The sequence below is a fragment of the Aplidium turbinatum genome, chromosome 3 (genome assembly GCF_918807975.1).
Source record: "Aplidium turbinatum chromosome 3, kaAplTurb1.1, whole genome shotgun sequence".
Classification (NCBI taxonomy): Eukaryota; Metazoa; Chordata; class Ascidiacea; order Aplousobranchia; family Polyclinidae; genus Aplidium; species Aplidium turbinatum.
The window spans coordinates 27,381,019-27,392,365 of record NC_137474.1 but is presented as its reverse complement, the minus strand read 5'-3'; the positions used below and the strand labels follow the sequence as shown (position 1 = coordinate 27,392,365).

At 40.7% G+C, this 11,347-nt stretch overlaps 1 protein-coding gene across 1 annotated transcript in view; it reads right to left on the bottom strand.

Annotated features, from left to right (window-relative positions):
• Nucleotides 1-5,036: 5,036 nt before the first annotated feature.
• The window catches only part of LOC145766364 (glycogen phosphorylase, muscle form-like), a 46,845-nt gene continuing 40,534 nt past the window's right edge, over nt 5,037-11,347 (bottom strand). Inside the window, exons 17-21 of the mRNA XM_082578061.1 lie at nt 11,116-11,237; nt 6,695-6,794; nt 6,059-6,180; nt 5,714-5,921; nt 5,037-5,452 (exon numbers count right to left, since the gene is read on the bottom strand). Coding sequence (XP_082434187.1) covers nt 5,264-5,452; nt 5,714-5,921; nt 6,059-6,180; nt 6,695-6,794; nt 11,116-11,237 — 741 coding nt within the window. The 3' untranslated portion in view covers nt 5,037-5,263. The remainder of the gene's footprint in view (nt 5,453-5,713; nt 5,922-6,058; nt 6,181-6,694; nt 6,795-11,115; nt 11,238-11,347) is intronic.

Below are 11,347 nucleotides of genomic sequence, written 5' to 3'. Positions count from 1 at the left end.
CTCGGCCGTCATTTCTGAATTAGCCCCCCCCCCCTAAGTTTTTTTTTTGGGTGCGCTACTGACTTCAATAATCGGAAACTTCACTCTGTCAATTTCGATAATTGGCCCTGCGTCAAAACCCTCCACAAGTGTTTTAAAACTACAAGGAATAATCTATTCAAGGCTTTGTCAGTCCAAGGATAAAGATTTAAAACCTAATTTTAGGGCACATAGATTTGTAAAGAATAGTTTAGGCCTAATTGTTTATTCACGCTTAAAACCGATTGAACAACGCATGCATAATGTGCATTTAATCAGACGTTGCAAAATCTTTAGTAGGCCTAGACTTATTTGACGCTGTGACCCGCAACTTTGCATTGCAAAAGGCCCGGAATGGATTGAATGCTCTGTTGAGCTATTTTCATTGCCTGCATTGTATGCTTATAATTTTTTCTCCACTTATAGGCCTACTAAAATTACCAGCTACAATAAGTTCGATTCGCATCATGATTGGAACAAATAGGCTATTGGTACGCAGACTTGTCAAGAGGAGACGTCATCACCGACCCAATAACGGCTCTTCCAAGATTCTACTCAACAAACAGACAAAAGTGGATAACAAGATCATCAGCAAACACACCCGTAGCCTACTGCCCAAACACTAGGCCTACATAGGCAGGGTACTTTCAGAAGTCATGGATGCCCACACTGCGAGTCCATCATTCAGTAGCCTACGTCGATCACTTGGTCAAGGATTGCCCAGTCACCAAAATCAGTGTAGGATATGGAGCAGTGTATGTAGATGTAGATATATGACAGCATATGTAACGACATTTTTGAAGACTGGTTGAATGTGCCAAAAGCACCGCGTATGAGATGTGCAAACCATACGACTCTACTATCTTTTCTAGACAAAATAGTGAACAACCTCAGCAATTTTGCTGCAAGTGTAGTCGTGTGATTTTTGTTGATTTTCATATTGAAAGAAGTTTTTTTTCATATTGATATGTTGTTAAAATCTAAACTTAAAATTAATTCAATTTCACGCTGAGGAAAATAGACCAAGTTCAGCTTAAAACATATGATCCAACGCATGATACAAATTTGTTTCTTTCATTTTTACTGAAAAAAAAAAATTTTGGGGCCCGTTTTAGGTATTGTTTCCAGACCAGTCCTGATTTCTCTCGGAGGCCCTGTGCGTCAAGAGCTTCTACAAGCATGCGAAACTACAGGAATAACCTACCAAGGCTTTGTCAGTCCGAGGACAAAGATTTAAAACCAAACCACATTCGAACTGGGTGTTAGCGTATAGCCTACTTACATGGCCATATTAAACATGCCCTCCGTTCGGGTTGCCAACGGCTGTTTAGGGGCCCACTCATTTAAGCATGTTTGATGTTCTGACTGTGCAACAAAGAAAAAATCTGCTACAGGGGCGCGATAATCAATAGCTTTAATTATGTAAGGCTGGTCTACTGCTTCCCAACCACCCGGCTGGGGCCCACTCGTATTTAGTTCTTGTAGCGTTTTTCGGCTTGCAGCCTAGTTGTACACGTAGCTAACATTCAATATGTATTTTTCTCCATATTTCCAAAATATTTTCTCTTGCTTGGCTCGCTCAATTACTTTTTATTCACCGAACCAGCGATGTTTGGGCATGCAGCATAGTTTCAGAAGTGGATTCTAAAACGTTTTTTGTATCCCTCAAAAAACTAAGAAAATAATGCAATCTTCCAAACTACACACTGCTCACTCAAACAGCTGTGGAGATAGGCTATAAACTAAAATGTGCCCTAAAAATGCTATCCTGCAGGGCCATGTTAACCTCCCCCTATGCCCCTGGGGGCGGTTAACTGGGAATCTCACATGCTGGGGGAGCCCACAGCCAAGGCAGGCGCAAGGCTATCCTGCACACTAGGCAAGCTTTAATTTTTGCGCCCAACAGCTCAACATTTTACTGTAATAAGTAAACAACAGTCAATACCCCCGAGACGCCCCTGCCAACGCTATTGCTTATAGGCCAGGGGCCGGGATCACTGTAGGTGGGTTGGCTACCGTACCCAGAAACTTATTGAGAGGCCGGAATTTTTATGTAAATGTCTTTATTCTGCACTCTGATAACAGAGGTATTCTTCCTTATAAAACAAACATCCAACTTTTCTTCGAAAAAAAAAACATTTTAGAGATGTCTCGCTTTTTTTGGTCCCGATTAAATTTGGTTCCGGGCCCGACCTGTTATCTCGATGGCCCTCATAATGATATGGTTTTAGTTATTGTCGTTCTCTTCTCCAACAGCTAAGGTCTTTTAGCGACAGGGCTCATTTTTAATTTTATCCGCCCCGCTAGTTCAGTTGATTAGTGTTTGAATTTGAACTTCAAGATCAAACGGCGCTAGTTCGACTCTCGGGGTGTAGGCTACGCTTGAGCAACGCACGTTAGACTGCTCTCCATTCAGCGGCATACAATGGATGGAATAATTCCCCGCCAACAACATTTCAACAATCGAAAACTTCACTCTGTCAATGGTGGTGATCGGGCCTGCGTCAGTGGTTCAAAGCCTCTACAAATAGGCTTTGCGAAACTTCCAGGATCAAGCTCTCAAAAAAGCTTTCCCAGCCTGAACATGAAAATTCAATCAGTCAATATCAGGTTTACGATTGTCATCGCATTGTTACCCGACTTATTCTCGTTGCGTTATGCAAGAAAGAACACAATCGGTATCGTTTTTAGTCTTCGGTTTGACCCGACCTGGAATCGATCTTCAATCTACCAGCACCAGAGCCGAAACTACTCGGCCACTGAGCTGGTTCGTCAGAATAAAATAAACCTAATTGTGGTGAAGTATTTATAGAAGGAAAGTAGAAAAACGAAATGTTAATTTTGTCTCATCAAAAGAAATTCCAATTAGCGAAAGAGCTTTATTAAAGGCATAAACGAATAAATACTTCACCACGTTTAAGTTTATTTTGTTCCGACGATAGCTCAGATGAAAAGCCGCTTGCCCGCTTCAAGCATGGTAATGAGTAACCTCTTATTCGCAATCTTGAAGTTCGGCACCAGCAATCAACTCTTCAACTAGCGTTTTAAAATGTCTCACGGCTCTTGCAACGGCTTTGCAAAAGCCAGTTCGTATTTCCAGATAACAAAGTTTTGTGCATTTATCGAACAATCGCAGGCGTCTCGGTCTAAGCTAAAACAACCGAATGTTTGCGACTATCCAGGTGATGGACACCATTGACTTAGAAGCTGTTGCAAATGAGTTCATTCGAGCAACCGATGCACGTAAAATGTACTTCGAATCGGTTTGATATTTGTCTATATATACACTTTATACAGTAGGGGAAGGCGGGGCAAGTTGTGCAAGTCCCCGTTTGCAAGGAAATAAATAGCGTAATGAATCTTTAACGCCATTATTATATTTCACCTATAATGCCTTTGAAGCACATGAATCGCAGTTATCAGTTTTTTTGGGCAGGTTAGGCTTGATCAACGATATAAGGTGTTTAGGTCTTAGGATCTAAATTCGGATGCAAACGAAATTTAGATTTTTTGGATGCACAGTAGAACTAGTCAAACTTTAGCAGTAGGGGTCAGTATACATAATTATGATGTAGTTGTATTTTCGCAGGTAAAATTTTTTCGTACATTTGTTAGTTTTCTTGAAATTTTTTGTTCTTTAAAAAAAGTGTGAATGGGGCAAGTTGTGCAATTGATGACGGGGCAAGTTGTGCAACTGTTCCTGTAAACCGCCTTTGTAATTTTACAAATGTTCTAGCCCATTAGCCATTTTTACATAGTTTCAAAGTCTTCCACGTGAATGAATGTAAAAATAGCTGATTTGTTAAATTGTCTGTACTTTTGCTGGCCGTAATATGTTGCTCAACTTGCCCCTAGTCAAAACGAACAATTGTTGTTGCTCAACTTACCCCATGGTGCTACACAGCTTGCCCCGGAAAAATAATCCGGGGCAAGTTGTGCAATCGTTACTTAAACTTGAATACAATGCAAAATAATAAATAAAACCAACCAGTTTTTGTCTAAAAACTTGGCTTATTAGCATGTTTTTGAAATGCAATACTTGAGCCTTCGAAAAAGTTAGAGAAATAAAAAAAAAAGATTTAAAAAAACCTGCTCAACTTGCCCCGCCTTCCCCTATATAGGCTAAATTATCCCGTGTACTTATTTTATACTTTGCAGAAAATTGTGACGCTATAAACGTGAAATTTATCTCGTTTCTTCTTGTTTAAGCTATTTTAACATAACTTACTTCATTCATTTTTCTTCAACTGCAACACATTTCGATTTATATGGCTAATAAGGGGAAAGCTTTCGTTAAAGAACTCAATACAAGTTCGTGAGTTAAGTCAATTTTAGGCGGCTGCAGTACTGGATAAGGAGAAGATAAAAATGAATTTTACCTCTAAGGATGAGGTAGGAATTTCTCATCCGTTCGATCATTGCCTCTTGTCTCAACATTGAGACTTGGAAACCAGGTAAAGGCTATAACAAAGATTGCATGTGGATTGATTTGTAGACAAAATGAAGAGGGGGGTGTTTGGATCACTGATCCCACCCAGTAGGAATAAACAAAGAAACCGGGCGCAACAAAACTTGGGTTGCTTCGTGTACTCCCCTGCTGCTTGAAAACAATTGGAACTTGGGAATCACAAAACAAGAAACTTTTGCGTGCACAGCGTCAGCTACAAATTGAAATGTTGTCCCTTAGTTGCTTCTGTCATTTGTCGGTAGCCAATGTCAAAGGAAGCTGTTGAAAACTGTGGTTTGGGCTCAGAAAATGAGCACAAGGAAAGGTTGTCCACATCCTCTTCAAGATCACTCACTGACAAAGTGTCGTTTAAGTACAAGATGGCGACTTCGACGTACAAGAAGCCGAACTTTAAAACCTCATTTGCACCACACCATCGCTAACAACTAATAAGTTGGTTATATTGATGCGACAAAGTTAAACGGGGTCTTCCATGTCAAACTCTATTCACATTGAAAACTTCAACGTAATTAACTCTACACTAATCGACAGTCCACGGTTACCAGAGACACACCATGCACAGCTGGTTTACTGCATTTCATCCGGGTACAATAGAATATATTAGATTTCACACACACACGTAATACTTCGAAAACGCTTGCGAACCTTCAAAGCTAATTTAGTGGAACATTAAGAAGATTCAGCAAGAAAGTTTCAACCAAGCTAAGAAAAAGCAACAATCCGAAATGCTCGAGGTCGACCACACGACATCACATCAACGTATTTCACAAAACATTTTTAGAAATCTTTCAGGTTTCCAGTGGGTTCGGTGCGCTCCAGGACTTCATGGGGGGCGGGAATCTTTAGATGGGGCTGGGGCTCAACCCCCCAAATTTCTCGAGCGTATTCAGAGATGGTCCGATCACTGGAGAACTTTCCAGAAGCGGCGATGTTTGCGATGCACATTCGTGTCCACTTGTCGGCGTCCTGTACGGAAGAACAATGATGTATTGCCCTCAACATCAGGATAAGACAGGCTACGGTACCCAAGAGGAAGGAGCGACCATATTTTGCCCATTAAGGGTCGAATTTAGAATTAAACAATGTTGCTTTGAAAATGATATCAGCCTGTGACTACTACACAGGGATATTGCTTCACTTGCGAGATTATACATAACATGAAAAATTATTAAGCGATCGCAAAGTTACAAAGAGAAAATTCAAAAACACTGAAAACTACCAACTTACCTTGAACGCTTCACTGACTTTCTCTTGACATTTGACATAATCTTCAAAGTCTGCACACAACTTGAAGCGATCATGGTTGAGTAGGTTGTCCACAAACTTGGCAAACTGGTCGGCCTCATTCGGGCAAAAGTACCCGGATGCTATCTGGTCTAGTGCAGTTCGCAGCTCGGGCACGCGGTGGTAGTAGTCACGTGCGTTGTAGCCTTTCCTGATTGGATGAAATGTAACAATGACATGTTCCGGGTCACTGGTCACATTACGCTAATAGCACGCTAGTGGACGCCCAAGATCCGTTCAGCATCAACAATCCCCGATGGGGCATCAGACCGACAACATGATACTCACTTGTTCAACTCTTCCACCTCGTCAACCTTCATCCCGAAGATGAAGATGTTTTCGTTTCCAAGTTCTTCTGCCATCTCTACGTTGGCACCATCCAGTGTCCCGATGGTAAGCGCACCGTTGAGCTATGAAACAAACAATCCATCGTGCAATAGCTAATGAAACTGACTGAACGTTTGAAGACACCGAACCGATGAGAAAGCGGTAGTTTTGAAATAAAACCTTTGCTACGGCAATCGGTGATAACGGTAAATTGACGCCACCATGCGGATGGCTACCACCCGAAGCGGAAGGCGTATCATTATCACACCGGCTGACGTCATTTATTGAAGCCTCCGACAGCACAAACTTATGCGATAAAACAGATGAAACATGAGACCTAAAGATCTTAACATTATTATTGTTGTAACCATGTTTTGGTTATTTCACTTAAAACGCAAATCTGCCAAATAAATAACTGTAATGCAACTCAAAGTTAACAAACCGGCTAAACCAACATCTTGCCACTATAACTTGCACAAACTAAAACTGCAAACAGAACTACACTTCACCAACAGTGAACAGTGAATCAACAGGTCGGCTTGAAGTACTGAAGCACTTGTTCATTCACAGCTCAGACTTGCTTAGTAAGCATCTCACCATAAACTTCATGTTTCCGGTACCCGACGCTTCAGTACCAGCAGTGGATATTTGTTCCGATAGGTCGGCGGCAGGAATGATCTTTTCCGCTAGAGATACTCTGTAACGAATTTGTAATTGACTTTTTGTTGTGCAATTGCACTTATAATTTTAAAACATTTGGTCTAAATTACAATTACATTTAGTAAGTTGCACGCATGCTATCAGTAGGCTACTTTTGTTGAGCCGATAATTGGAGTTGAAAACAGACTTCTCCATTGCAACTTCATCTTTATCAAATGCATATCTACTTGTCTTTGATAAAATCAAACTCTCAAAAATCCTCAATGAACATAAATACTGAAACATATAATTTGTGTAATTGAACCAATCAATTACATTCGGAAGTAATTGTAAATAATTCTAATTTTAAAATAAGGTAATTGAACTGAAAACTATGTAATTGATCCAACTCTAGTTGTGTGTGATTTCTTACAGGGCTGTAGTCAGGCGAAAAATATACGACCCAACCCTTCAGTTTACAACTGGCCGACTACGACTTCAGTGTTGCCACATTTTCTATTTTTGTCCTTTTTCTTTTAAAATAAAAAAATTCACTTCAGTTGCAATAAATATTGAAACGGCGACGTTCACAATAACTGACAAGAACAAACACATTTAGGGTGTTTCATTTTTTCACCATTTTTGAAATTCAAAATGCCTGGGGTCGCATCTGGTGGTATTTGGGGAAAAAAGTTTACACTCCAAATTTTTTTCAATTATGACGTCATATTAAGGTGGTCCACGAGGTTTGAAATTTTTGGGCCTCAAAATCTCGAAATTTGGCCGTATCTCCGGAACCGCTCATCATAGATTGACAAAATTAGTATCAAAATGCGCAAAAGAGTCGGTTTCCTATACCTGATGTAGAGAATATTAAGGTCTATCTGCTTCGGAAAAAAAGTTATTTTAAAAAATCTAATTTTCGGTCTATTTTCTTCTGATGAACAGAGATCAGGTGATCAAGATAAGAAGTTTTTCTGTATTTTTCCATCTTGGAAGCTGTTATTGCGTAATAATAGTTGGTGTTAAGGTTTTAGTACTGGGCTTGTCTAGTCTTGCTATCTGGTTAAGCAAAGCCCCATCTTGCATTGCTCCGGGACTCTTCTTGACGCCATCCACAAAAGAAATGACATGGGAAAGATATATTTCGTTGATGTGTAACATGCATTCAGGGGTATGAATATCATGACCAACTTCATCATTAAAATAATTGACCATTAGAGTATTGACTCCGGACTTTTTTCCTGTGTTGAGAGCAATCGTATCAGCCATGACTGAATATACTTGGGATAGGTGAACTCTGCAAGCCTCCTGGATGATGGTGCCAAAAATCAGTTCTGCAGTGACCGACACACTTAGGAAAAGATTTAACAGAAGGACACTTTCGTGCTTCATGCCATTATCATCAACAAGTTGGCCCAAGAAAACGTATCGATCTATTTTATCGACAAAGCGCCCATCATAACATAACTGCATGGCAGAAGCTGAGTTGAGAAGGTTCTCACTTTCCATTAGAGATTTTTCTCTCGTTTTTTTGTCGTTGGCGGTATACTGTCGAAGGTGATGCAGCATTGCAGCTACTTGATCTTTTCCAAGAACCGACCTCATAAGATCTGATTGCTGGCGTACCGAAGTCATCCTACGATCAGCAAGTACACAACTTTTATCATTTATGGAAAAAAATGTACTTTCTTGTACACTTTTCCCCAAATAGCTGGTTTCAGAGGCTCGTATTCCTTATCATCTTCCCTATTCATAGTCGCCATCAGAGTCGCTTTCGCTACTGTGTAGACATCTAACTACTTCATTTCTTTTTCTCTGTTTCAAACATAGTAGTGCCGATGCTTTGGCAGATTGTATGCCAGAAGTGCTAGGTTTCTCTGTTTGCTAAACACTGGAAGACCAGCTTTTTTCCATATGCGAACTACATCTTTCAGCAGTTCATCTTTGAAATGGAGTATTTTCTTCAAAAACTTAGAATTAGTTTTGGCTACTTCCTTAAGTAAAAATAGTGACTGACTATATCTGAATTAAGGGGAAGCACATTTCTCTCCAATTCCTTGAAGTTTTGCATCGACTTACTAATACCTGACCTTGATGCCATAATGACACTTAATCTAAAGCAGGTGAGCAGCATACCTCTTCCTCAACGGTTAGGCTACATTAATAATAGTAGGAAAGGTCAATGGTGAGAGCAATGTGTGGGGTGAAAACGAGAAGGGAAAAAAGGACTGAAGAATTGTTGGATATGCTAGAGATGAGAGAGACCATAGACCAGGGCTTCCCGATTCGTTTATCACCCCACACCCCATGGGATTGATGAAGCCAATCTCGCACCCCCTGTTTTGAAGCAGAGTGGTTCTGAGAAAAAATTCAAAATACGTACGAAAACAACGCAGAAAAGCAGCTCACCGGCATTTATATGGCTAACGACTAGGAAAAAGGGTGGCAGGCAGGTAGGGTGGCAATTGACTAGTAGACCGTGTGGTCGTCTCGTTGTCTCCCTGTCGGTATGGGAACTAGTGTAACTTTGCATTGTGTATATTAATTGCATATTTCAAACATGTACCTATGTTCCTGTTACTGACAAATAAAACATTGATTGATTGAAGGGAAGCCTTCAACAACGCAATCACACAAAATGCAAAACGAATAAATAAAGAAATAACACAAACTGAGAACATAATGGCGTTAATCAAGACCTTTGACTTTTCTCTTGTTTCTTCTTTGCAATTATCTGTTCGAAACGTGGAACCTTGTAGGATAATGCGATGCGCAGATCGTTTTCGGGGTCCAGGGCGTTGCGGTATTTATTCTTCATGTAAAGTAGAGACGAAAATCCCGATTCACACAGCCAAGTGGTAGCAAATGGAACCAAAACTTGCAATGCTTTTTTAGCCAGAGTTGGATGCCCAGTTTGAACGCTGTACCAGAAAGTTTCGAGTAAGCTGGACCCATAAAGCACCTTTGTCAATTGGCATACTTGCATATCTATCAGATGTTTCTTATCTTCATCCTCATCTTTCATCTTCTCTAATTTGAAGGCAAAGGGGTTGATGATCCAAGTTTCCGGTTCTTCCAGATCTCCTGGAGAGAAATATTCGTCAAATGACTCTCTAAGGCTTTCCAAGTGCTGACTGATTTCTGCCTTGACATATTATCGCATTATCCCGCTAACAATCACGTGACGTTTGGACCACAGCCTTTTTGTTATCAGCAACTTGTCGGGTGGTATTTTCTTGTTGTTGTGCATTGTGCTGTATAGGCCAACATAGAATGCTCTGAGCGATAATCACCACCTCCCTCGTTAAACAAAATCCATCTCTATATACGGTATGGCTCTTCTTCATCTGTGAATTATCGCACCCCCAGCTACAGCTACTCGCACCCCCAAGGGGTGCGAGCACCCCCAATCGGGAAGCCCTGCCATAGACCAACTGGCAAGGGCAAATGGAGTAAGATGGTATGGACATGTGATAAGGAGGGAGGAAGGAAGTTTTCTTAGAAAGGCACTAGATCTAAAGGTGGATGGGAAGAGGAAACGCGGTCGTCCAAGAAGAACGTGGAAACAACAAGTGAAGGATGAATTTAAAAAAGTCGGACTGAAGGAGGAAGATGCAAGGGACAGGGTTAAATGGAGAAAAGGGATTAAAACAATTGCTGCGCGGAAACAATCGGCCACTCCCACTAGTGGGGAACAAACCGACGATGGATTATGATGATGAATACCTTCAAATTACTATTTCATCTCTTGCAAAACGAACAAGGACTATTATTACGCAATAGCAGCTTCCAAGATGGAAAAATACAGAAAAACTTCTTATCTTGATCACCTGATCTCTGTTCATCAGAAGAAAATATACCAAAAATCAGATGTTTTGAAATAACCTTTTTTCTGAAGCACATAGACCTTAATATTCTCTACATCAGGTATAGAAAACCGACCCTTCTGCGCATTTTGATACTAATTTTGTCAATCTATGATGAGTGGTTCCGGAGATACGGCCAAACTTCGAGATTTTGAGGCCCAAAAATTTCAAACCTCGTGGACCACCTCAATATGACGTCATAATTGAAAAAAAATTGGGGTGTAAACTTTTTATCCCAAATACCACCAGATGGGACCCCAGGCATTTTGAATTTCAAAAATGGTGAAAAAATGAAACACCCTAATATATATATTCAGGTAAGGTTTGAAAGAGCGTATCAAGCCGGAATACAGTTTGAAAGAGCGCACACGCCAAAATCCCTCCGATTCCACAGCACTGACGACACAATACAAGTAAGTACATAGAAACATTTCTTGTGTTGAGAGTTGGTTCAACAAGAAAGCCAGCAACACTATCTACCATTCATCAACACAGTCACAGAAACCGTACCGGTAGTTCTCGAGGTAAACAACCTTGAGTTTGTCGCCGACAATTGGATCGTTGTTGACGACGGCAGCGATGCTGTTGATGAGCTTGATGATCAGCTTGGCAGTGTGGTAACCAGGAGCGGCCTGTGGGATGGCTATGTGTTAAGGTTCCAATAACAAATCAGGCCTATTTTATTAATGTAACCTCTGCGGACGTGGAAACAATGTAAAAAGTAATCTGCGGACTGGGCTAG